General features: G+C 43.3%; 1 protein-coding gene across 2 annotated transcripts in view; it reads left to right on the top strand.

Moving 5' to 3' along the window:
* Irak3 (interleukin 1 receptor associated kinase 3) overlaps positions 1–25440 on the top strand; it is a 62555-nt gene extending 37115 nt beyond the window's left edge. For both annotated transcript variants that reach the window (XM_021627428.2, XM_021627422.2), the window contains 6 exons: positions 3916–4030; positions 4822–4940; positions 20778–20976; positions 21445–21507; positions 21596–21760; positions 23924–25440. In XM_021627428.2, the coding sequence (XP_021483103.2) occupies positions 3916–4030; positions 4822–4940; positions 20778–20976; positions 21445–21507; positions 21596–21760; positions 23924–24400 (1138 nt within the window). In that variant the 3' untranslated portion in view covers positions 24401–25440. The remainder of the gene's footprint in view (positions 1–3915; positions 4031–4821; positions 4941–20777; positions 20977–21444; positions 21508–21595; positions 21761–23923) is intronic.
* Positions 25441–26855: the final 1415 nt, after the last annotated feature.

Here is a 26855-nt window from a genome sequence, read left to right as displayed (position 1 = left end):
TAGTCAGGGTTTTAGTTGATGAGGTATGTAGGGACTGGGCTATTTTTGGACCCTCTATTCTGTGCCACTGATCCATGGGACTGCCTTCTGCCAACACATACTGATTTGATTACTGTAGCATTTCAATGTTGCTTTGAGTCAGGATTCTGCTTTCTCATATTACTTCGACTGAAGTCTTTCATGGTTTCATATGGGTTTTAGGGATTTCTATTATAGTGAAATCTGTTGCTCCAACTTTGGTTGGGATAACATCAGGTCTGTGGCTTACTTTGGGCAGTTTGGACAATTTGGCAGTAGTAATTGCTGCAGTGCATGATGTCAGAGGTCTCCTCCCATTTGCTTGTGTCTCTAATTCTGTTATCAGTATGGTTTTAGGTATATGGATTATCTCCATGGTTAAATGTATTTCTTATTTTATTCTATCTGATGTCTTAGTAACAGATAATTTTCCTCATTCCTTATTCAGGTAGCTCATTGTGAATGTAGAGAAATAACATTGATTTTATATGTTGATTGTGTATTGGGAGAATTTAGTGAATTTATCAGTTATAGCATTCATTTATTTATTTATTTATTTATTTATTTATTTATTTTTGACAGCGTCTTTCAAGTTTTCCACATATGAGATCATGTAATAAGCAAAGTGAGACAATTTGACTTTCTCCTTTTCAGCTCAGATGCCTATCTTTTTTCTTTTCTTTTCTTTTCTTTTCTTTTCTTTTCTTTTCTTTTCTTTTCTTTTTTTCTTTTTTTTTCTTGCCTAGTTGCTCTGGCTAAGATTTACAGCACAGCACTGCATAGAGGTGACTATGGTTCCTTACATCTTGTTCTCACTCCTTACGGATAATGTACTTGTCATGATGAGTTATGACATCAGCTATAAGTTTATTGTGTATAGCATTTATTATATTGAACCGCATTCTCTCCATAATTCATTGAGAGTTTTATATTGAAGGGCTTTGAATTTTGATAAATGCTTTTCCTGAATCTGTTGAAATGATCATATGACTTTTTTACCTTCTTTCTGATAATGTATATTATTATTTAGTTATTTATTATTGGTCATTATTGGTACATTGTTGCTCATTTTGTGCATGGTCTGCCATTCTTAAATCCCAAGGATAATTCTCCTTTATCAGGGTATACGATTTTATAGATTTTATAAAAACATTATTTTAATCCTTTGAGATTTAATACATTGCCTTTCGGTTGTGTCTGCTTCCCTTCCCCGACTCCTCCCGGGCCTACTGTCTCTGTCTTCAACTCCCTACCCACCGAACACTAAGTATTTGTCTTTCTTTAATCCATTAGAACTCTTTTTGTTTGGATGTTTGGTTTTTCAAGTCAGGTTTTCTCTATGTAGCACTGGCTCTCCTAGGGCTCATTCTGTACACCTGCCTCCACCTCTGAAGTGCTGGGATTAAAGGTGTGCAGCTCCACTACCCGGCTAGAACTCTTCTTATATGTGTACATGTAGATCTTTTAGGAAGCTCTTAGAGCAGTAGATTTCCATGTGGCATTTTTGGAGAGGCTTCAGTGTTTGTTATCTCTCCAAATGTTCCCACCATCCTGCCATTCCAGCCTTCATCTAAATTTAACCCTTTCTGTTCTGTTATTCCACTTTAGCCCTTTATACCATAGTATTCTATCTGTTCTTCCTGGAGAGATCCCGACCCCATCCCCACCCACCTTGTGTTTTATTAAATGTCTTATGTCTTTGGGTCTTCCAAATAGAACACAAATATCCAAAGATACAAAGCTAACATCCAGAAATGAGAGAAAATATGTAACATTTGTTTTTCTGTGTCTTGGTTACTTAACTCAGAATGATTGTTTCTAGTTTCATCCATTTACCTGAATATTTCACAATTTCATCTTTATTATTATTATTATTTTATTTTTTTACAAAATTTATTCTTTTTATAGCCCATTTGTAGTCCCTCCCTCATCTCCTCCTGGTTCCCCTCCCTCGCTCTTCCTCTCTATCCCCTTCCCCTAGTCTACTGAAAGGGTGAGTCCTCCTCCCCTGCCATCTGCCCATACTTTGTTAAGTCTCATCATGACTGCCTGCATCCTCTTCCTTTGTGGCCTGGCAAGGCCACATCACCAGGGGTATGTAATCAAAGATCAAGAAACCGAGTTTATGACAGTGGCAGCCCCTGCTCCCCTTACTAGGGAGCCCACATGGAGACTGAGCTGCCTATGGGCTACATCTGAGCAAGTGGTCTAGTCCTCTCCATGCATGGTCTTTGGTTGGTGCATCAGTCTCTGCAGGAAACTCCTGGACTCAGATATTTTAGCTTTGTTGGTCTTCTAATAGTTGAATAATATTCCATTGTGTAAATGTACCACATTTTTATTATCCACTCATCACACGGTGGACATCTAGGCTCACCAAGTTTACTAGTTGTTGTGAATAGAATCGTTATGAACTTGTATGTACCGCTGTCTCCATGGTAGAATTTCTTTGGGTATGTCAAGCGTGATAAGCTCTGTCAGCTTCAGGTTTTGGAGGGACCTCCAGACTGATTTCCAATAGAGCTGTCCTAGTTTATACGCCTAGCGGCAGTGTATGAGCAATTCCCCTGTCCCCACATCCACACCAGCATTTGCTGCTATTTGTATCCTTCATGGAGGACACTCTGACTGGAGATGCTGTCTTAAAGTAGTTTTCACTTGCATTTCCCTGATGGCTAGGGATGTTGAACAATTTTTAAAAATGTTCTAGCCAGTTTTTGGATACTTCCTCCTCTTAAGGTTGACTACCAAGGTCTGGCTATCAAAGTATTGACATTCAGCCATCAAAAGTCCCCTTGTGGCTGCCCTAATCAGCCTATCCAATCAAAATTAAGTTCCTCATCCTAACATGGGGTTTCCCTTTTACCTTTATGAACTGCCCTTTGCTTATGGGCCACATCTGTCTCCTCTGTATCCAGAGGCAGTCCTTTGTTCCTGTCCCCTCCCCACCCCCAACCCTATCCCAGGACAAATATTTCTTCCCCCTCTCCCTTGTTCCTTTCCCCTTTCTCTCTTGTCCTCTATCGCCTGTCTTTGTCTCTTGTTCCCTGCCCTTTGTCCCTCTGGTGCAAATAATCTCCTATGTGATAAGAACTTGGTCTTGAGGTGTCTTGAGCCCATACCTGTCCCTTCAGCTATGACCACCTGGAGTATATTGATCTTCATATAACAATGACATCCACAGAATAGAGTTTATTCTGGTTAATTGGTTAACAAATATTTATGACAGGAGCCTAAGAAATATATAATACCCTAACGCAGAAACATATAATTCAAACTCAGTGTCACTTTTTTATACCTCAAGGTACTATTGTGTGGATTCTAGGCAACAATCTAAGCTTAGCAAAGACATGACTATCCCTTTCCTGTATGTAACTGGGACTTAACCCAGCACCTGATGTAGTAATGCTCCGTTGATGGATAAATGAAGGCAATCTTCTCTAGTCCTGTGTTTTTGTGATTTTCCTTGCATTGTATACTGAATCAGATGGGCCTTAGCTTCATCATCAATATTTGTTTAACAAATAAAGACATGACACTGTTTTATATTAGTGAAAATAAGTGATTATTGAATCATGCTTTTTTTTTGTATGAAGTTCTCAGTATCCCAAATCTTACAAAATCAATGCTTCCTTAAATTTTATACCTGGTATAAAATTTTAATATATTATTTTTATTTACATTCTGACAGTAAATTAAAAAAGGGTAGAGCTAGTATTTGTTGGAATTCCCAATAAGATGGCTTGTCTTTTGGCCAAAATTAGTTACATCAGAACTGTTTCCCAAAAACAAATGAAATAAGATAATAAAATAACCATTTCCCACCTCTCCTGATTAGAGTCTCATCATCTTCTATTGGAGTCAAGAGTCTGATGGTTTTAAACCTTCTGTTTTAAGGTTCCGTCATGCCCACATACTAGAGTTGGCTGCATATTTCAGCGAGGCTGAGAAAGTTTGTCTGGTTTATCCATATATGAGCAACGGGACTCTTTTCGACAGATTGCAGTGCGTAGTAAGTCACAGCTACTATTTTCTCAGGTCCTTTTACTCACTAAAGCTAAGGGTAAAGGGGGGCTGGAGAGAACCGAGAGGCAAGGTTTGAGTACACGGGGTGAAATTCGGGAAAGTTCCCCAGGGAAGTAGAGAACCATCTCAGGGAACTGATTGCTTACTGTTAGAAGGCCGCCTGGTGGCAAGTTACAGGGTTTGGTTTAATATCACCAAATATGTACAGTGAGTTTATATCAACTACTCTCAGCTTCCCTTAGTATGTGCTATTTACATGGGCACAGGACAGGGCTGGGGAATCAAACCGGTGTCTTATTCATGCTAAGCAAGGATTCTACTGCTGAGCTGCACTCTTCAGCCCTTCTGGCCACAGTTCCTTTAAGCTAACGTTAGAAATTGCTGGGTACTTTCCTAGGACAGTGGCTCTCAACCTTCCTAGGGCTGCGACTCATTAGTACGGTTCCTCATGTTCTTGTGACCCCCAACCACAAAATGATTTTTGTTACTACTTCATAACTGTGATTTTGCTAGTTCTATGAATTATAACGTGAATATCTGATATGCAAGATGTCTGTTATGTGGCCCCATGGGGGTAAGAGCCCACGGGTTGAGAACCACTGGACCCGCAGAGGAAAACCCATTGGCAATTAAAAACAGGTGGTAGCAAACCAAGATGCTGATTCACTCTCACTCCACTCTGCCATCTACTGCTATAGCAGCACATGCCTGCATAGTGGATATGCAGGTCATTTGCACCAAGATAATACAACCAAACCAACTTCTCTTGTCTTTTAGAACAACACAGCCCCGCTTTCCTGGCACATTCGAATCAGTATATTGATAGGACTATCCAAAGCCATCCAATACCTGCACAACACTCAGCCGTGCTCAGTGATCTGTGGCAACATTTCCAGGTAAGTGATCCGGGAGCCTTAGGTTCCACCTTAGTCCCTTTCAGCACCACAGGTGAGTGATCTCCTGCCACTACGCTTCCTAGAGTGTATATGTGTTTAGTAAGAATTCTCACCTAAGTACTAAAATTCTTACATTTTTCTCAATGAAAATGTGCTCAGCCGATTTCTAAAAATGCACATTTATGTCAAGGGAAGACTCGATAATACCTTTGTAAACTACTGATAATAGGGCCAGAGAGATGGCTCAGATGGCTCTTCCAAACATCCTGAGTTCAAGTCCCAGCAACCACATGGTGTCTCACCACCATCTACAGTGAGATCCGGTGCCCTCTTCTGGCATATAGGCAGAACATTGCATAAATAATAAATAAATGAATCTTAAAAAAAATATACTAATGACAGTTTTGTGTATTTTATTAAACATTCTGGATAGCCAGATATGAAACTGAACCTATTTTAATCTCTGCCCCTCCCCACCCCGTGAGCTGAAGTCTAACAGAAGGTCACACAATTTGCATAGGGATTCCCAGGAAACAAAGTGAAGCAAACAAAGTTTGGGGTCCTTTAATCAGTGTAACAGGTACAGTGAGGCTGCTTCCTCGAAATCTCTGGGCCTCTCTTTCTGTCAGTCAGTAACAAGCCAAGTGACGATCCAAAATGGATTGTTCCGTTTGAGAGATGAGAAAATTAGAAGCAGTATTTTCCATCTTCCGTCTCTAGTTAATCACTCAGACACATGTAGACAGACACACACACACACAAGCACAGAAACACACACATAAACAAAAATAAATTCAGAGTGGACACCTGCTGCCAAGTCCCCTGGTCATCTCCTCCTTGTGCCCCTCATGTTGAACTTGTCTAGAAGTTCCTGGTCGCACCTTTGCTGAATACTGGGGGCAGCGACCTTTCAAGGCAAGCAGAAGGTAAGCTTTCAAGGTAAGCAGAAGAGGAGTGGGGGGGGGGGTTCTTTTTTTCTGGAGAAATGAATATGAAACAAAAAGACTGTAGATTTCTCCGTAGTCCTGGGGGAACTGGGAGAACTGCTCAGAGATGCCTGCCCCTGCTGTAGTGTGGACTTACTGCAGCTGTCAGCATCTTCTCGGAGCCTGAGCAAAACCACAGGCCCTCACAGGACCTGGATACAGAGGACGGTCATGGTCCCAGAAATCAGTGACGTCATCAGTGGGTTCTGAGAAGCCATCCCCAACCTAAAGTCATCTCTCTTCCATCTAAATTATAACCACTATTGAATACAGTAGTTGTTCAAATATGTGTGAGAGCAGTGTTTAGACTCTTGTTGTCTAGCTTCTCCCTCTGGTTTAAAGTAAGCACTAGTTTATGTTAAATCTCACATGGTAAAACATTAATATTTGGTTCATTTTGTATGGCTCAATTCATCAGATCCTTTCCTGAGAGCAGGGCTTGAAGAACACACAGGAGGGAAGAAGTTCTTGATAGGAGAGAGGGGAAAGAGGAGCCATTAACTGGGGCAAAGGTAGCATCAGGGTGGGGAGGGCAACGAGGCAGGCCCACCCATTTCCCGAGGCTTCCTCCAGGTAACACTAGGTGAGGTAACTAGGAAGTGCCTATCCAGCGCCTCTTCTATACGGTGAGACAGTCGGGACAATTTAACGAGACTGTGTGTCAGACGAACTACAAAGAAGGCTGGAGATGTAGCTTCGGCATAGAGTGTCTTCCTGGCATGGGTGAGGCTGTGCACTCAATCTCTAGTACTGTTAAAAAGGAAAGTGATCAAACACACAGGTCAAGAAAAGGAGGGAGGCAGAAGCGAGCAAGTGGAGAAGTGGTTAGGATACTGGTGCTATTGCAGCTCTAACTGATATAAGTCAGGCAGGGCACACTGGTGCTTGTACTGTGGCCTGTCCTGGAGCAGGGCTCTAACTTGAGTGCAGCATCTCCCTTGTACTGTACTCAGGTCCAGATGGGATCCCAGGTGTGCTGACGTGAGCCATCATCAGCTAACCCTCCACACTGAGGATCTAGAGCCTGCCTGAGGGCAGGACAGCAATGCAGGAGGAGTCAGCCCAAGAGAGCTCTGCAAAGGGAGAGGCAGGCATTCGATTCTTACAGTTGAATGACATAAGGTATCTTGGTGCGGAGGAGAGCATACGCCCATCAAATCCTAACTCCTGCAGTACTTGGTCCAAAAGTATTGGGAGTAGCAGTGGCCGAGTGATGTGAGGGACAATCTGTCCTGCTCATCACTCTCCCACACACTTCCATTGTCAACTCGTCATTTGAGAAGCGGACCTGCAAACAAGCCCTGCTTTCAAGACTCGCTCATGTCTTAGGATGTGTTGACTGAACACTTTGCGAGTCAAGTTCTTTAGATCAAAATCTGTTCTGTGAAAAGCATAATGGACGCCATAGTGGGCCAAACACAGAAAATATGTCCCATCAATATATTCCCAGAGTGTGCCTGGGCTGAGTTAGAGTTGGTGCGAGAAAACCCCAAGCCAAGTCCTAGAAGAAGTGTGTTGTTGTTTGTTTGTTTGTTTGTTTGTTTGACACAGACTGTTTGAAAGTAGCAGGGAAAATATTTCTAGTGGAGCCAGTAAATTTGTTGAAGGGGTCAAAGCAAAGAACTGCCATGTAAATAAAAAGAGAAAAGGAAGGAAAGAAAGGAAAAAAAAGGGAAGAAGGTAGTCTGGCTGGCTGGAGAAGAACAGATGAAGTTTTAAAATAAGGTAAAATGAGATGACAAGACGAGAGAACATGATGGCCTAGGGGTTGATGGAGCCTGGATGGTAGCGAGATCGGAGAACCTGGTGTGATAAGGAAAACTCAAGGGACAGACTCAAGCTTGTCTTGGGGACAGGTGGGAGTAGAGAGATTCTGGATTCTGTGGTCTCGGTGTTTCCAAGGCAATAGCCCAGCATAGCCTTGCCTAGCTATGCTAAGTTAGAAAGGCATTTAAGAGCCCGCCTAGACAGAACCCTCAGCAGGTAATAAACACAGTGACTACGGTTAGAAACTGATCGAAGAACAAAGTGTGAGGGAAGGGGTGACACTCTGAGCCGTTGCTCTTAGGGGCGTCCAGAGTTATTGACTCTCCTGTCTTTGCCATCCAGCTTGAAAAGTCATACTTAGTAAAGACAGTTTCTAGCAGGGAAGCCGTATGTGTTCTCAACAATTGGCTCAAAGGAAATACAGCTAATCACTTGTTTACTTTTTAGTTGGGGGAGGGGCTGATGACTGTTCCCTGTCTGGCTGTTATGGTTTGGATCTTAAGTGTATCTGAAAGAACATGGTGGATCTTCTTAGCACTTGGGAGTCTAGGCAGGAAGATTGCCATGAGTTTGAGGTCAGTAGGAGAGGCAGAATGAGGTCCTCTACTTCCTCACAAAGGCTCCTATACTGTAGGTGTGGTCCCTACAGTAGTGCTGTTTGTAGGTGTTGGGACACTTAGAAAATAGACTCTGGTATAGGAAGCTAGGCCAATGAGAGCATCTTCTTGAAGGAGTTATTAGAACCCTGGACCCTCCTGCTGATCTTTGCTTCTCAGCCACCTGGGGAGAACAGATCTTTGCTGCTGCAGTTTCACGCAATGATGAATTCTCCTGCCACAAAGTAATGGGACCAACCAGCCATGGACTGAAACCATGGAACACACTTTTCTCTCTCTCTATTTAAATGGTTTCTCCCAGATATTCTATGAGTGGGGGAAAGGTGATTACTAAGATGGATTTTGCAGGGTCTGAGGATTCTGCAGGGGTCTTTGTAGCTGCCACAGCCAGCACTGTAATGATCTACAGGAGGCAAGAAGGCGGTTCAGTTCAACATAACCAAGCAGCCGGTTAAGCTGGTTCGAGCTTCAGGAGTCTAAGCCAGAGGAGTTTATTTCAGGCATCCTCTAAGCATGGCACAATTTGGTGAAAACTTTCCTGATCTTGTGTGTTCAATAAAGCTCGCACAAATCTCCCTGAGGAACAAAGCAGGGTAAAGCGGAGATGAGACACGGCTACACTGAAACACATTGGAAAGCACATGTCACATCTTCCGTTAAAATGGCTTCTATGGATTGACTGAGAAAGCATGCTTATGATAAGGGCCTAGGGGAAGAATCGTGTATGGTCTCTACCCACACAGATAGGGCACAGGTCGCTAGGTTATTAACCACATCCACTTCTAGGCTTCTGGGTGGGTAACAAGTTATGCATTTCTTCTTTTAATGAAACAGCCATGTGTGTTTAACATTCAAGCTTGCCCTAGTGATCTGTGAGCACAAAGGACCTCCATGCCTCTTGCATGCACACACATGTGCATATGACCAAGACTGAAATTCCAGGACTGTGGACATGTACTTGGGAATCACATTTTTGAATGGTTTCATCGCTGTCCCTGCCTGTTCCAGCACAAACTGTAGCTCCCTCAGAGCCACTGACTCACAGCCTATATGCTGAGCTGCCAGCAAAGACATCTGTTAGTGCCAACTTCAGCCATTGGTGTCTCCCTCTTGCTTGGTGATATGCCCACCTGTTACCCAGGAATTGGAACAAGACCAGTTCAGTTCGCTTAAGCCACCAAATATCTGACAGATGGTAACAGACTGTCCGCAGAAAGTCCAGCCAAATGTGAACTGGCTAGCCTAGGTCAGCACCCTGCGTCTCTGAGGGGAACACTTCCCTTCACTCAAAATGGAGACCCCCTCCCCGATTCTTAGCCCATTGCTCTTAGGAAGGTCCTCAGCCATTGACTCCCCTGTCTTTGCCATGCAGTTTGAAAAGTCATAATTAGGAAAGACAGTTTCTGGCAGGGAGCCATGTGTGCCGTTGACAATTGGCTCAAAGATCCCTGTCATTTTCCATGGGTAACCCAAGACTGCACTTCTAGCAGAGGAGTGAAAAATGTACAACTTTCATTTTCCTTTCTGTGTTGAACTTCAGACTAGTGGCTCGCAGACTTTTTCAGAGACCATTGATGTTAATCAATATTAGTAGCATGAAGCAACCTGGCATGCTGCGCATAAAGTGAGATCAGTTAGAAAAACCCAAACCTAAGTATTATGTAGCACACAACTATAACATTGCATAATAACATATCAATTGTAGAGGCACAAATTTATTTTTAAAAGTGAAGCCCATCAAAATATCTACAAAGTTTTATCACTGTGGTTTGTTTTTATAATGACTATAATTTGCTTCCACTTTCTCTTTAAAACACATGTCTAAGCTAAGACTGAGAAAGTAGCTATGCTGTGTTTTATCTTATATGTTAAATCTATATTTTTAAAAAGACTTGAAAATAGAAGAAGGACTGTGTAGGAAGAGAAAAGCTTGGGATGCTGGGACAGCTAGTAATTGAGATATATGTGATTGAAGTAGACCATGTACATATAAGGAAATTTTGTAATGAAATCTAATCTTTTGCACACTTAATTTATTATAGTAAAAACAAATAGCCAAACTTTGAAAATGTTTCAGAATTATGTCATGCTCTAAAAGTAAAAATAAAATTGATGCTGGGTGTGATGGTGCATGCCTTTAATTGCAAGAAGTAGAGCCAAGAAGATCTTTGTGAGTTCAAAGCCAGCCCAGTCTTATTTTGTGCATGCCAGCCATGGCTATTGTCTCAAATATAAACAAACAAATGACACCTTGTCTCAAATATAAACAAGCAAATAAAATTTTAGGATAAAACCTCCAACAATTTCTCATCAGCCTTTCTCTCTCCAACCAACTAACATGAAGAAGTTTTATTGCGTATAATTAATTCTACTATTAAAAGCTTCAGAATCTTACACCTTTATGACTTTTAAAGAGAAAGGCAGAACTGGAAAGTCTGGACAAGTCATGAAGGTCTGAGCAAGTTATACATGAGTTATACATATAAAAGATGATATTCACATATATACAAATGTATGTATATATGTGATAGTTACATATATACATAATATATACACCTATATATCATTACATGCCATTATAAATATTATACATATAATAGATATGATTATACAAAACCACATATCATTATATAGAGTACATTATAATATTTATGGTTATACATATTTAAAGATTATATATATCTATGATTTTAAATTTCTAAGGTCAAAGTTCAATACAGTGCTATCAATCCTCTGCTTAGATATACAGAGTTCTCTTAGTCTACTTATCTGTTCTTGTAAAAGTTAAAAGTACTGGCTTAAAGGGACAAATATATACATCTAATAAGGATTCATATAAAATCATTTGCTTTTTGTCCAAGCCTTATATAAATATTTCACAGAAATTAAAAGTACAAGACTGATATAACTGAGCTTTGGGGTAGTCAATAACCATTCTTGGAGGCCTGTAATGCAGATAGAGGTATTAAGAGAGAAAATATTTTACCCTTTAAGGTCAATTCAGTCCCATAAGACTCCTGGATCATCTCTCAGAATGCCCTGAATCCTAATACTGAGTCACTTGTCCTCTTATTCATCTAAGCCATGGGAACCCCATTGGATAGACTCTAACTGGTGTCCATGCTACAGAGAGGACGGTCAGCACAGAGGACTTTCCTTAATGCTTCCAAACCAGCCGTGGTGGGGCAAAGCCTTTGTCTGGTTCCCCCCTGGATGCAGCAACCGGTAAAAGAAAGAGCAGAAGAGCCACAGGTTGCTCCTTGAGGACCAGTCTTTGACTCACCTTGACAGAAAAAAAAAAAAAAAAAAAAAAAAAAAAAAAGGTCACCTGAATGGTTTTAAACACCCAATAGTAGAGTATAATCAAAGGTAAAATGATTGATGTTTTTTAACTGCCCAGGAAATCACACTCACCAGATATTAGACTTATGTCTGTAGGCCATGTTACTTAGACCGCTATTCCTCATTAATGATGTCTTTCTTGATAAGAAAAACGCTGCCCAGACACAGGACACCATGACCATGCTTTGTGTAAGTGCTGCAGCATCTATCTGAAGGCCAGAGTGTTGTTATATCTTAAAACTCAAATGATGGTTACATTTCTTTTCTCTCTCCCTCTCTAGAGACCGTCTGCTAGGGATCTCGTGCTATGATTTTTAAAATGCTCTTGAGAGTGAAGATTGTGAGGGCTGGGGTCAGGCTTCAGTGTTAGGACTTTCATCTCGCCTCTCAGGCACCCCCCAAAAAATGAAGATCATGAAGTCACTACCTACTCAGCAGCCTGGTGTCCAAGTCCTTTTGCTTAAACAAGCTGAAATGGCGTTGACGCAGTCCTTGGGGAGAAAGTAGGGATGTTGATGTAGGCAGTACCCAGGATGTCTGTGTTCAGACTCAGGGTCCGGTTCACGTTAGTAATGCCTTCCTTAGTACAGAAGGTGGGAAGAGAATCTTGGCTGAGTGCTTTGGGGACTCGGTTAATGATATCTGTCAGTAACGTGGAAGAATGTTGAACAGCATTTGGCTCATGTATTTACCATCCCCGTACTCAGTAATTTAAAACTACTGGAGGGTTTCAAATTCCCTTGAGGAAATGACTACGCAAACAAACGTCTGAGATCTGCTATGGGCTTGGTTTTATGCTTATGTGAACAATACAACGTGGGGTCCATGAAGTACCAAATGATATATTGTAAGTGTCCAGTAGGAACTTAGAAACCAGAGGCACATTGGGCTTCAGAGAGATTCGGTGAAAAGTTCACGGCAGAAGTGGCTTTTGTGGCACAACAAGGGTTTAGGTAAAAAGAGGAGAAGAAGGAGGCCTTCTGAGCGGAGCAGCACAAGGATCACCAGAGACAGCCACCTGTAGCTTGTTCAGTGGCACTGGTGAATACTCACCCATGAGGTATGGTGGCTAGACAGCAGGTGGGTTATGGAGTTCCGTCAAAGCCAAGCACTTTAGAGCTCATACAAACTCCCACAGAAACCCCTGGTGTACGTGTGATCGTCATCCGTTCCAGGTGACAGGAGAGAGGCAGAGGCTTAGAAAGGTCAGTAACCTGTCTGTCGCATGGCTCCAGATGGAAAGGGGAGGTGCCCTCCCAAGTCTGTGTAGTCCCAATAACCACACTCTTATTTGGGAATGTAAAGGCCTGGGATTGCCAAGGGCAAGTTGGCTTCGGGAATTGAGAAAAAGAGAAAGACACCACGTGCACGAACGGAAATGTTGACGTCAGACTCGCTCCTGTGGAGGTAGCTGTAGGCAGCCTGCCTTGGGAGAGAGATTTTGCCCAGATATCGACACTGTCAATCTGGTTTGTTCCAGCAGAGAGAGTAAGTGTCTTTCCAAGAGGGACATTATCTAGAGCACAGCCGAGAAACACCCACAGGAGGAAGTGAAGCCCAAATTACGGAAGTATTTTCAGCAAGTCTGGTGGTTCATTTAGCCCAAAAATATCTTAGTAATTTGAACTCTTTAAGAGAACGTTATAACAACAACACTCACTACCAGATGGTAGGAGTCGAGAAAGCATCTAAAGAAAGAATCCGGAGCATAGCCTGTATTCTTGGCAAAACACTCACATTTTCCTTTGGGAAATGAAGATGCTTTCGAATCACACGCTCTCATTAAAGCATCTAAAAGCGATAGACCTCGAGTTTTCACATTTATAGATAAATTTAAGTGTGAATGCATTTCGCCAGCAGTATTTTTCATCTCAGACATTCATTCCTACTAATGCTCCACATCAAGAAGTTAAACCTTAGTGAGTGTTTCGAACGAGCCCTGTAAACTCAGGTCCTAGGCTGGAATTGCCATTTGTGGAACAGGCTTCTGCGTTAGGGGAAGGAAGGAAGAAGCTTAACCACGGATGTCTGAAAAATAGAAACTGGTCGGACACACAGATTAGAGTGAGTGAGTGAGTGAGTGAGTGAGTGAGTGAGTGCACGCGGCATTGCTTATGTGAAAGTCTGTAAGTAATGGAGGGTGGCTAGGAGGCCACAGGTTGCTCTATCAGCCACAAGGACACACTTGGCTCTTTCTGCCTTTACCCAGCCCTCCTGGGCAAAGTCAGCTGATGGCTGCAGACTCGTCGAGACTGAGGTTCAGCTTAGTGTTTAATAGGACATCTAGAGGTGTACAGGAAACGAAACCGGCTTGGAAAATGGAAGCTTGATGCATTGATTCTCTAACCCTCTTACTCTACCCATTTCATCCTTTTAAAGCAACTCCCTTTATTTTTGAGAAGCATTTTAGATATAAATGATTTTCCTCAGACTTTCATGTCTTCCTAGTTCTGTCTTCTTTCATGAAATCAGATACGTTCACTATTTCCCTAAAGAGAGCTAAAACAATTAGATATCACATAAATCAACATTTCTCTTAACTCTTGTTGCCAACATCGTCTTTAAGTCCTACGGTGATTTGAATGAGAAGTGTTCCCCATAGTCTTGAGTGTTCCAACACTTGGTTCCCAGTTATTGATGCTGTTTTCAGAGATTTTTGCTGGAGGAACTGTGCCATTGGGGGTGACGTACACACGCTGACACACTACACACCTTGAGACTATGTAGTCTCAAAGCACCCCGTGCAACAGGCCTCACACAGAGAGTTACTGGTGAGGTGGTAGGGACGCAAGTACTTCCCGCTCACTCTCCCTGCTCTGTGCTTTTGGTTGGGATGTCATCTCTCAGCTTCCTGCTCCTGCCCCATGCCTCAGACTTGCTGTCAAGGCTTTCTCCGGTGACAGCCTCTTATCCCTCTGGAACCTTAGGCGAAAATAAACTCTTTCCTCCTAAAACTGGTCACAGTCGGTGACAGCCTCTTATCCCTCTGGAACCTTAGGTGAAAATAAACTCTTTCCTCCTAAAACTGGTCACAGTGTTTTGTCAAAGCAACATAAAAGTAACTAATACATGTATCCAAATCCATTTGTGTATATGTACAAATATGTACAAATTTATATTATGTACAAGTATGTACATATAAACTAACATTAAATTAACGTTAAATTACATATATATGCTGGTACAAGAAACAACAGGAGGGCCTTCTTCCCTGCTGTCTTAAATCATCTAGAAATATCACTTTAGTGATGTTTGTCTAGTACCTCTCTAAAAATAATTTGGAATTCAGCTGATTCCTTGATATTAACTCACCTCCCGGGGGGGGGGCAGTTATTCTGGACCACCCTGCACTTCCATTTCATTGTTACTCAGAGAGGGTCCTTGAACACTTCCTGAGACACTCAAATGCATTTTTTGGGATTTTGACATGGTAGTGGCTGGAATGGACAATGGCCAGTCCACATCATTCAAGGTACATTTTGAGGTTTTCTCAATAATTCAGCTAGCATGTTCTTATCCAGCAAGTATCATCAGACCTTCCTACCGATATGGAAACTGAGGCCCCCGAGTAGTTCAGCTCAAGCCGGAAAGTTGCACATTTAACGGAAGAACACTGGGTCCTGGTGCAGAATGCTGAGACTCACACACCTGTGAAGCACAAACAGGGGAACCTTTCACTCTCAAAGACCTGTGCAAATTCAGAGGGGACACAGAGAGCTCCACAGTGCAATGGGGAAACAGTTTTAGGCTGGTGCCTTTCCTAGATTGGAAGCCATATGTGTTCTTGTGCAGAGCTGGGAGAATGTGCAACTCTCCCAGAAACCTGTGAGTCTAGGAAAAATGGATTTTGCCATGCCTGAGGGCAGGCAGTCCCTCTGGAAAGGGGGCTCTTGGTGTTGTAACCGCCATGACGTGGACAGTCTGTGTCCTTTCTGTAAGGGTTTCTCAGTGAAAGAGTGTCTTTGCCATCTGGCCAAGGGATGCCACACACACACACACCACCCTGCCACTGATCTCACACAAGAGCTTTATTGGTGAAGTGTGGGCATGCAAAACGGCTGCCTTTGAGTGGGGATAGAGACGAGAGAGTGACCAGGCTGTGACAATGGGCTTTATAGGGGTATGGAGCATGCGCCTTAGGAAATATTCAGCAGTGCCAATGTGTCACTTTGGCCTCTAGGGATGGCAGGGGTGGTAGGCACTGAGTCTTTGACGGCAGAGAGAAACCTGATTCTGGAATGTGGGCAGTTCTTATGTGACTAACACTTTGGCCTCAGGATGTTTAGAGAAGCAGTTGGGTCTTCTCTATGTTTGGGACCAACTGGGTAAAGCCACTGCCTTTCCTCAGGGTTGCCCGGCACTTGACTAAGGTAGTTCTCATCTTCTGTGTCCAACACAGCCCTGGTCCCTAAACTCAAATCCTGCACTTTCATCTATACATACTGTCTTCCTTTTTAAGGCCCAACTGTCTCAAATAAACTAGGAAGCTCTCTGATAAGCAGTGAAAGATGATCTCACTAGAAAGTAGTATTATTTGGGGCATCAGATTCCTCCAAAAAAAAAAAAAAAAAGGTCAGAAACTTTTCCTAATACAGACATTAAGTCACTACCCCTGAGTCAGGGTACAAATTCACCTCCTGTATGGAATTCCCCCCATGTCCTCAGGCAGGGATCATTCTCTCTAAAGAACTGTTTGAAGTTACACTGGCTTTTACAGTAAGATGTAGGGACAGGCGGCAGAAGCACGAGATGAGGGGCACGCGGACCAAAGCTGTTCTACTGTCTGCCTCCGGCCTGGCCATAATTCCAGCACGCTGCCCTTTCGCTTTGCTCAACTGTCTCATGTCGTCTCCATTTTGCCATTTCTTTTTCACCCTGCAGAATAAACATACTCAGTTGACCTGCAGGGTAGCCAAAGGCACATTATATCTGAAGATTCTACTTCAGGTTGAAGCAGGGGAAAGCATTGGAGTAGAAATTGATTGTTGAAGGGCTTTCGGCATTTGCCGTTTTCCTAAATCCGAACATTTCTCTTTCTCGGCTCCCGTTAACCTTTACTTAGAACCAAATAAATCATTCGATTCAAAATGTATGCTCTCCGCTGAGGTCTGCTGGTAAGAACTCGCCTCCTCACCAGCGTCATTATTCAATGTGTAAGTGCGGCATCCTCTGCTAATCCTATCTGACCGATGGCCCCTCACTGACCCCATGTCCTCAGCGGGTTTATTGGGTAACATGGTTGTGTTCACTCAGCTCACCTCTCCGTACCTCTCACAGGCATGTGACTCACGACCTGCTGTCAGCTTCTACTTGCTTTGTAGCAGGTCAAATAAACGGCTTAGGTTATGGGTTTTGTTATTCTGGCTGTCCCCCTACCTGCCCCACACCTTTCCCATGTACCTAAAAAAAACCCTCCAGGGATTCCTATGTGGTGTTTAGATTCAGTCTTGGCATTCTCAAGGCCCTAACACATTAATCAGAATATCATGCGTTCTGGAGAACTGGGGTGGAGGAGGAAGATATTGAAAACGTGGCATTTGGTCAGGTGGTGATGGTGGCACACGCCTTTGATCCCAGCATTTGGGAGGCAGAGGCAGACGAATCTCTCTGAGTTGGAGGTCAGCCTGGCCCATGTCTACACAGATAAACTCTGTCTGTGAACAAAAGGGGAAAAAGTATGGACTTTTCAGTCTTCCTCTGTGCAGAGATAAAGCAAGTACACGCAAAAGTGGCTCCCAGAGCAAAAGGAACTGGAGGGGCAGTAACTCAGGAAGACAGTAGATATTAGAGTTTGCTGGGCGCTTCTGGAGAGTTTCCACTGTCTTGTGTCTTGAAACAAGGACTTGGACAGAGACATATGCATAGTGGTATTGACTGTGTGTGAGAAAAGGATGCATTTCCAAGGCAGGAAGCAGGGTGGGCAGGAGAAAGGATTGGTAGCTCCAACGACTGGCCATGTGCAATTGGGACTCTTAGGGAATGCTTTTTGACTTCCATACAAAATGGCTTTCTGCGGCATAGTGTTACATGTTCTGCATACAACTTCAGCACTTTAGCTCCATGATGGGGTATGTGTTTCAGTGTTACAATGAGCTTAGGAAACCTCAGAGTGTCCCCATGTATGTGCCTGGGCCAGGGATTATTTGCACGGGGTAGTGGATTTCTACCCTTTTCCTTTGTCCATTGGTGTCTTTCATACTCGAATTCTGCAGCCTTTGCCCAAGGTGTTCCAGACCTTACTGTCTGTCCTATCTGGCCTCACATGAGTGCTGCTCTGAGGGATGGAGACGCTTTCTGCCCAGTTTCAGCTCACAACTTAGGTGGCAAACTCTTGCCTTTAGAGTCCCCCAATTCTGAAAGTGTCAGGGCAGGTTCAGAAGCCTCAGATTTGAGCAAGTCGAGTGGGCCCCTACTGGAGATGTAATCATGTCTTCTTACCTAGTGCTGGAGAGAAGGTAGGATCTGTCGCTCACCTGTTATGCATCTTCAGAGGGGTGACTGGATGCTCAAAGCTGTCCTTTGAGGGAGAAGGTGATGGAATTGGTGAGGGATGGCCCAGAGTTGGGCCACGTGTGACAAAAGCTGGCTTTGGCAGCTGGTGGATACTAGAGAACAGACAGGCAAGGAGAAAGTTAAAGATTGTGCTCATTGATACACATCTTGGGGACACAGCCCCTGGCCTATTCCCCCAGAGAGGAGAAGATCGCACTGAACAGACAGGGCATAATAAGGGCAGCTTTTTGCACTTTACAGTTTGTTTTCCCCTCCCTGTGGAGGGAAAAGTCAAAGTTGAGAACCCATTTTTAACCTTAAAGGAACCTGCGCTTTACTTTCTCTGTTGTCAGCTTGGTCCTAGACAGAGTCTGAATTGAGACCTTAGTCAAGAATGTGGGAACTGAGCACCTTACTTAGTCAAGTAAGGTGCTCAGGTCCTTGACCAACCTCACTGTCGTCTCGGAGCTGTGTCTTTCTTTGGAGGTTCTCAGTTCAGAACTAGCTCTGCCTGTTTGTGTGCTTGCCATGGGACAGCTGAGACCTTTGGGACACTGGTGAGATTCGGTGTTTGTTCACCTTTAAGAACTTCTTACCCGGTAGCTGCTACGACATTTAACAGCAGTGCACAGTACCACAAAATCTATCCCTTGACATTTGAGCAAGCTAAGTAGCAAATGCTTCAGCATCAGGACACAAACACGCTTGGAAGAGCACTAAGCAAAACTGAAGCTAAAGGTCACTCTCTCATGGCCCCCAACCACCCTGGCAGTATCTGCCTGCCCTCTTACTACTGACTACCAGTCCCCATTCCTGCTACCATGTATCTGGCCTTGCCAGGCATGCAGCCAGCCATGCCAGGCAGCCAATGCGCTTCATATTCCCTGAGCAGTGTTATCAGCTGTTGTCCTCCTCACCTCAAATGCAAGCGGAAAGAACTGCGTTGTTTCGGAACCAGGGAGAGGGACTGTGTCACATGAGATGAATGTCCCTCTTGGCTTCTCCTTCCCTGTTGTCCAATTTGCACTTTTGAAGCATAAAGTAAACCAATACTTCCTCCCATCTGAGATGCGAAGTGATTGTTTTTAATGTGACGGCTCCCTAAATAGACTCTATGCACTCTGCCTTTGCTTCTACAGTTATTCACATTCCAAATGAGTCTCAAAAGTAAAATGAAACCCATAGAGAGGGAACAGTGAAGTGAGGGTATCATTAAAGTAGGGCAGTGGTTCTCAACCTGTGTGTCATGACCCCTTGGAGGGTCACGTATCAGATATCCTGCATATTAGATATTTACATCATGGTTCAAAATAGTAGTAAAATTACAGTTGTGAAGCAGTAACAAAATAATTGTATGGTTGAGGGGGTCACCACAACGTGAGGAACTGTATTAAAGGGTCGCAGCATTAGGAAGGTTGAAAACCCCTGAAATGGGAACAAGTACACCTCAGGACATTCTAGAGTAGCATCTCTAGTAAGCCTAGCATAAGCCACAACACACCCTCGGCACATGACAAATTTCATTATTAGCTGCTTAAAATCAAGCTCATAAAGAAGAGCATAAGCATGGTCCTTGGTTAGAGTATCAGTTTCTGAAGGGGCCCCTAGGGCCCAGTTGTTTTGGTTCTGTTGGTCTCCTTTTGGAGCTCCTGTCCCCTCCAGGTCTTTCTATCTTCCCCTTCTTTCACAAAATTCCATTCATTCTGCCCAAAGTTTGCCTCTGCTTTGATACCTCAATCAGTAGAGTCTTTCAGAGACCATCTGTGTTAGGCTCCTCTCCTGTTCCCTGTCTTCTCCTGCTTCTGATGTCTATCGTGTGTGCCCTTCTGAATGAGGATTGAGCATCTGCCCTAGGGTCCTCATTGTTTAGCTTCTGCTTTTCAGGTTCCCACCATTTCTCTGAAAATTTCATGATTTCCTTGCTATTAATAGCTAAGTAGTATTCCATTATATAAATATACCACAATTTCTGCAGAGAGAGGACCTAAAACCCCAGCTCAGATGTAGCCCATACACTCAGTCTCCAAGTGGGTTGTCTAGTAAAGGGGCCAGGGGCTGTCTCTGGTATGAACTCAGTGGCAGGCTAATTACCACCCCCTGGGAGGTGGAGCCTTGCCAGTCCACAGAGGAAGACAATGCAGTCAGTTCTGATGAGACCTGATAGGCTAGGTCAGATAGAAGGGGAGGAGGACCTTCCCTATTAGTGTACAAGGGGAGGGGCATGGGAGGAGAAGAGGGAAGAAAGGTGGAATTGGGCAGAGATGAAGGAGGGGGCCACAGCCAGGATACAAAGTGAATAAATTGTAATAAATAATAATAATTAAGAAAAAGTTTTTTTTTAAAAAAAAAGAGCACAAGCAAGCAGCTCTGGTTAACTTTAGTCTGTCCTGTTGCCATAGCATCCATGCCTATCTGAAAATCTGAAATACCCACTGTTCATAGGTCAGAGTTTTATTTTAGCCTTCATACAAATTTATGTTTATACTTGAAGAAAAGACTTTTAGAAAGCCCACTTTCTTGTGGAACTCTGTTTGGCTTCATTTTAGCAGTGTTACTGAATTACTCATCCATGTTGTATCCCACTAAAAACCTCCGTGATGTTTTGTCCTGTTTGTCTTTGATCACACTTTTAGTGCAAACATACTCTTGGATGACCAGTTCCAACCCAAATTAACTGATTTTGCCATGGCGCACTTCCGACCCCACCTAGAACATCAGAATTCTACCATAAATATGACCGGCAGTGGCAGGAAACATCTGTGGTACATGCCAGAAGAATACATCAGACAGGGAAGACTTTCTGTCAAAACCGACGTCTACAGCTTCGGAATTGTGAGTGTTACCAACTGGTTAGAACCAGAAGAGAATTCACTGCTAAAAGGATTCTAAATCTTGAGAGCATCATTTCTCAACCTTTCACAGGGGTCGCCTAAGACCATCTGCATATCAGAAGTTTACATTATGACTCATAACAGTAGCAAAATTATAGTTGTGAAGTAGCAACAAAAAAGTGATTTTATGGTTGGGGGTCACCACAACATGAAAAATTGTATTAAAGGGCAGCAGCATTAGAAATATTGGGAACCACTGGCTTAGAAGAAAAATTTTAAGAGTTTTAACTTGTATACCTATTGATTTTTTTCTTACTCATTATCTGATACATTAATTTTGCAAAGTCCACAAGGCAATAAAATACAAGAGCATTATTTAAAATCCAATCCATTGTAATGTTAAATAGTTTAAACTAATATCATATTCATTCTCAACCTCTGTAGCTGGTTTTGTGTATGTTCCTTGTAGGTGATCATGGAGGTTCTGACGGGGTGCAAAGTGGTGTTGGATGATCCCAAACACGTTCAGCTGGTAAGAATTGTTCTCATGCTGGTACCCGTTTGTCAATTCGTTGTCTGACGGAGCTCCAAGAAATAACTTTACCCTCTCTTCTTTCTAGCGGGACCTCCTCATGGAACTGATGGAGAAGAGAGGCCTTGATTCATGCCTCTCATTTCTAGATAGGAAATTACACCCTTGCCCTCGAAACTTCTCTACCAAGCTCTTTTCTCTGGCAGGCCAGTGTGCGGCATCTCGGGCCAAGTTAAGACCTACAATGGATGAAGTAAGTTTTATTTTAGGATGAGCCACAGAAAATCCTACTTGGATAAGTTGTGCATCCAAGTGAATTCTTAACTAGTGAGACAAATTCAGCCTCCCACAGCGAGTTCTAGCCTAATAGATAACCTTTCTAACTTAAAACAAACAAACACCTTACACTCTTGCTACCCTTGTAGAACCAGATTATTATTATTATTATTATTATTGCTAGGTAGAACCAGATTATTATAAAATATAAGCAAAGTAGCTTAGTAGATAAAGGTATGATTGTCATGCAATCCTGGTGACCAGAGTTTAACCTCTGGAACTCATGGAAAGAACAAGTTGCCCTCTGACTTTCACACAAACTCCTCAGCACACTCCTACCACCACCACTAATACAGTTTAGAAAATTGAATCTAATGAAAAGCTGGAAGGGGATATTTTATTCAACAGTCATTAAGCTATTTGACCCATTAGCAAGCGCACATTTGTTTTCATTGTTTTAAAATCTATTCATTTGTCATAGACGCAATCCATTTGTTTATAAACAAACACTAAGTTAATGCCCATTCCTCTGTGTATTTGGGGTGCTGGGGATACATAGCAGTCAAGATCTGGTGACTGTCCTCAAGTTTGCAGTGCAAAGAAGTCAGATCACTAGACATAATGTTTTGGTCTAGTAGACAGGCATGATGGCAATCCAAATCCCAAGATGACTGGGAAGGGTAGAGTGAGAACAGTCAGCTTGCCAGTCTGTGGCAACCAGAGGATCCTTGCTGAAGGGAACAGCTTAGCTGTGATTTGGAGAACAGGTTAAATGTAGGCAACAGTAAAGATGAAAGGATACCCTCAAAAGAGGCGATCGGCACTCCTGAGGAGCGACTCAGAGGTCGTCACCCTTAGAATAAGACTTTGGACGGTCCAGCATCATGGAGGTGAGATGAGGTAGACAGAGCTGGATGTTAAGGTTACAGAGGCTTCTAGGTGACAGAGAGGACATCATTCTATTCTTGGAGTTGGGTTTTATTCCAAGTCTATGTAGAGCTGTGGGGGAGTTCTAAACAAGGAATTGGTACAATCAGAGTGAATGAACACTGGCCTTGGGAGTCAGCAAGAGGCCTGGCATGGCTCTCAGTGTGAAATCCTGTCCCATCAGGTGTTGCAGAAGCCAAAGTTGGCATCCAGGAGGTTAATAGTACAGCACCAATGCTTTGTTTTTCTAGATAGTTGTATGATTTTTTTCTCTGGATCCACAGCCTTATCTTTAGAATCATAATTATGCTATTTGTGGACATGAAAATTCTCCATAATTGCTCAAGCTATCTGTATTTTTAGAGAGTAAGAAAGGAAGAATATACTAGGTCATCAGTTTTCTAATCTGGCTACATGTCCAATTCTTGTGTGAAGTTTTTGGTTTTGTTTTGTTTTGGGTTTGGTTTTCTTTTTCTTTTTCTTTTTTTTTTTTTTTTTTTTTTTGGAGGTTTCTCTGTGTAGCCTTGGCTGTTCTGGACTCACTTTGTAGGCCAGGCTGACCTTGAACTCACAGTGATCTGCTTATTTCTACCTCCTTGAGTACTGGGATTACAGGCATGCACCACCACGCCTGGCTGAAGCTGCTTGAATACCTCTTCCTTCCTTCCTTCCTTCCTTCCTTCCTTCCTTCCTTCCTTCCTTCCTTCCTTCCTTCCTTCCTTTCTTTCTTTCTTTCTTTCTTTCTTTCTTTCTTTCTTTCTTTCTTTCTTTCTTTCTGGCATTCTCTTGGTTGGGGAAGAGATCTGTAGTTTTAGAAAGCCCTGCTTTCTGATCCTGGCATTTGAGAAAGGGAGGTCGGCTTACCTTTGATGTAATCCATGAGAATCCTCTACTTCCTGTGGATGAAAATGCGTGAACACACATCTGACATTATAGAGAGAGGTGATGGCTAGTTCATGGCTGAAATCAGGTGTCTTGATAGTAGGTAGTTTCTTTCATGCCTTCCTTCAAGTCACTTGATGTGATCCTTGGAATGTAGGGGCTTCTCCAGGATCAAATAACCTTTCTAATTCAAAAATTCCATGTTTGCCTTACTTTATTATTTTTATATTTTACTTACTCAGATTGCTCGTTAGGAAAATGAGAGAGGAAAATGTAACAGGGTGTGTCACGCAAGCTTCCCTCCGTGTCTGTTTGCTTCCTCGCTTGCCAGGTCCTGAACACTCTGGAGAGCGCGCAGCCCAGCTTGTATTTTGCAGAGGACCCTCCCACTTCACTGAAGTCCTTCAGGTGTCCTTCTCCTGTGTTCTTGGATAATGTCCGAAGTATTCCAGTGGAAGATGATGAGAACCAGAATAATCAGTCAGCACCACACGAGGAAGCAGTGAGGGCAGACAGAGTGACTCCGAAAATCCCTTTTGAATGCAGCCAGTCTGAGGTTACCTTTCTGGGCTTAGACAGAAACACTGGGAACAGGAGAAGTGAAGCCGATTGCAACATGCCCACATCCTCTTCTGAGGAATGTTGGCTCCCAGAGCTCGGAGCATCATCCCAGGACTTAAGGCCTACTGAGATCAGTTTGGGTTCCTCTTGGGAAGTACCAGGCCATTCTTATGGGAGCAAGCCAGTGGAGAAAAGGTGCTCCTCTGGACTCTTCTGCAGTGAGTATGAACAGTCCAAAAAGCAGTGAATTCACCAGAAGATACAGGGGGGAAGAAAAGCAAATGTCACCGAGGGCACAGAGCAAAGGGTGTCACCATGGAAGGACACAAGCTCCATCAGTAAGGCCAAGGGAGTTACTGATGGTGAATTTGAGTGGTACAGATGAACAGCCAGGCATTTCTGTACCTTTCTTCCCATCCCCACAAACAGAACGACCTAAAGAAATGCTTTATCGGGGTGACTGCTTCTCAAACAAACGCAAGCTAAACTGGAGCCATTCAGAGTTATTCAAGATTCTGGATTCTGACCATCAAAACCTAGCAAAGAGTAGCAGGAATCTTAAGTCTCAAGTCTCTCCATCATCCGAGTGGGTCCTTGGTATTGATAAATGGAGAATCACACCCATATCCAAGAACCAGGTTCTACTGTTGTCTGCCTTCAGCTACTCAGAATCAGCAGCCAGTCATCACCAGCTGCCAAATGCAACACATTTTTGTTCTCCCTCTGCCCATGCACTATAACCTGTATAACACTCCCACCTCCACCCTCAGTGGGGTGGGGGCTTCAAGGCCTCGCCCTTTCTTTTCCGTCCTTGCTCAGAGGCAGCCTTTTGTATACCCTGACCCCCTATAAATCTTTTACATGAGGTGTGTTGCATGGAGTGTGTGTGTGTGTGTGTGTACGGGTGGGGTACGTGGGGATATGAGACCCTTATACTCAGTGCCGTTCTTTCTACTAGGGACAGTCCATTGGATTCCATTGGCTTCCCTTGGTCATACAAAATGATGACCAAAATGGAAAGGTTGTAGGAAATGTCTAATTTGTAAATGGTAATGAGTGCCTTTGGAGCAAAGTGTCTTTTTATGGTGATTGTGTGATTGGCAGTTGCTACTCTTCTGTTCATCAGTGGTTAACCTGTCTGTCTGGAAGTGAGCCAGTTCGTCTTTTGAAGGCGTGTTCTGTGTCGAGAGGGAATTCTTGTCTGAAATCCGAGTCTCTGTGTTTAAAATCTTAGAAGTGCTCCACGAGTTAATCCAATTGTTATAAAGATTACTTTTTAAAATTACAGCGTTGTGTTGTTATTTTACTAACCCCAGAGGTTACATTTTCAGTGGAATGTGCAAAATTGTAGCCAAGTCATTTTAGACCCTGGGAAAAGAACGTAGAGAGTCCAGATGGGGCATCACGAGAGTCCAGATGGGCCTGTTCTGTGCCTTACAGGGTAACCTTTCCTCCTGCTGCTTCCCTGGATCCCCCTTTTGAAGACCTTGCTCCCTTGTGGGCTCTGAAAAGGAGCCCTCCTGCAGGGTGCCTCACCCATCTCCTCAGCAGGGAGGACTCACTGCATAAATGTCTCCTCAGCAGTTTCTTTGTATTATTAACACGTGGCTCACATAACCTATCTTACTAGATTATGAAATCTTAATATTCACTTCCCATTGTAACAAATGAGCTAGTGGTGCAAGGCAAAATGATTCCACAACTCTGAAGGCTTGTGTATTCCTCCTGGAGGCTCTAGGGAAGAATCTTTGCCCGGTCTCTTCTAGCTCTGGAAGCCACAGGTGTAATACGAGGATCACGGGACCCTCAGAGACTACCAGGAGATGACTCGATGCAAGAGCAAGAGAGCTTTATTATGAGAGCGATCGAACTCCGGACCCAAGTCTCACTGACACAGCAGTAGAGAAGTGGGGCCCCCAAGCCCTGAGTGAGCAGGGTTTTTAAAGGGAAAGACTGCAAGCAGGGGGTTTCCATGACAGCAAGCAGGAGGGCACGTTTCCATGACAGCAAGCAGGGGGGTTCATGCCTTAATGTTACAGGATTGGGTAAAAGCCATAGGAGAGAGGTGACCATTTACATAATCACAATTGCCATTCTTCTAAACTACATCTGAAATGTTGGGGAGAATTTTCCCAACCAATTCTCATTAATTATTGTCAGGGAGATTGTCTCTATTTTTTTACTAAACATTTATTTTGATATTTCCTGGAGGCCATTGCTAGGGAGAACTAACTTTGTTTTCTGCAAGGTACACATTCTGTGATATTTCCTGGTACCCGAGTTCAGCTACCGGTCAAGATGGCTCCTCATTTCAAAATGGTGTCACCCAGGCTAACTTAAACTCTTCACAGGTACTCCTGCACTGCTCAGTCTGTAGTCTGTTCCTCCACCATCAGAATCACGTGTGTACATCTTCAGGTTGCAGACTGTCCCCTCTCCTCCCACCCCTTCTTCCCTCTTCATCTCCCCACTTCCTTCCCAAGGTCTTCCTCACCACCTCTTACTCATGACCCCCCGTTCGTTTCTTACAAAGAGCCGAGTGATTGCATTGAGCCTGTTCAAATAGTTGATGACTTTTTTCCCCTCAAGACTCTTAAATTATCACACACCCAACATCCTACCACCAACTTTTCTATTCTATTCAACTATGTCAGATAGATACAGGTTTCTGGCCTTGGGGCATGGACTTCCTATGTATTAGG

This window comes from Meriones unguiculatus, chromosome 2, assembly GCF_030254825.1.
Source record: "Meriones unguiculatus strain TT.TT164.6M chromosome 2, Bangor_MerUng_6.1, whole genome shotgun sequence".
Classification (NCBI taxonomy): Eukaryota; Metazoa; Chordata; class Mammalia; order Rodentia; family Muridae; genus Meriones; species Meriones unguiculatus.
The sequence above is the reverse complement of the archived record's forward strand: the minus strand, read 5'-3'. Positions and strand labels throughout refer to the sequence as shown.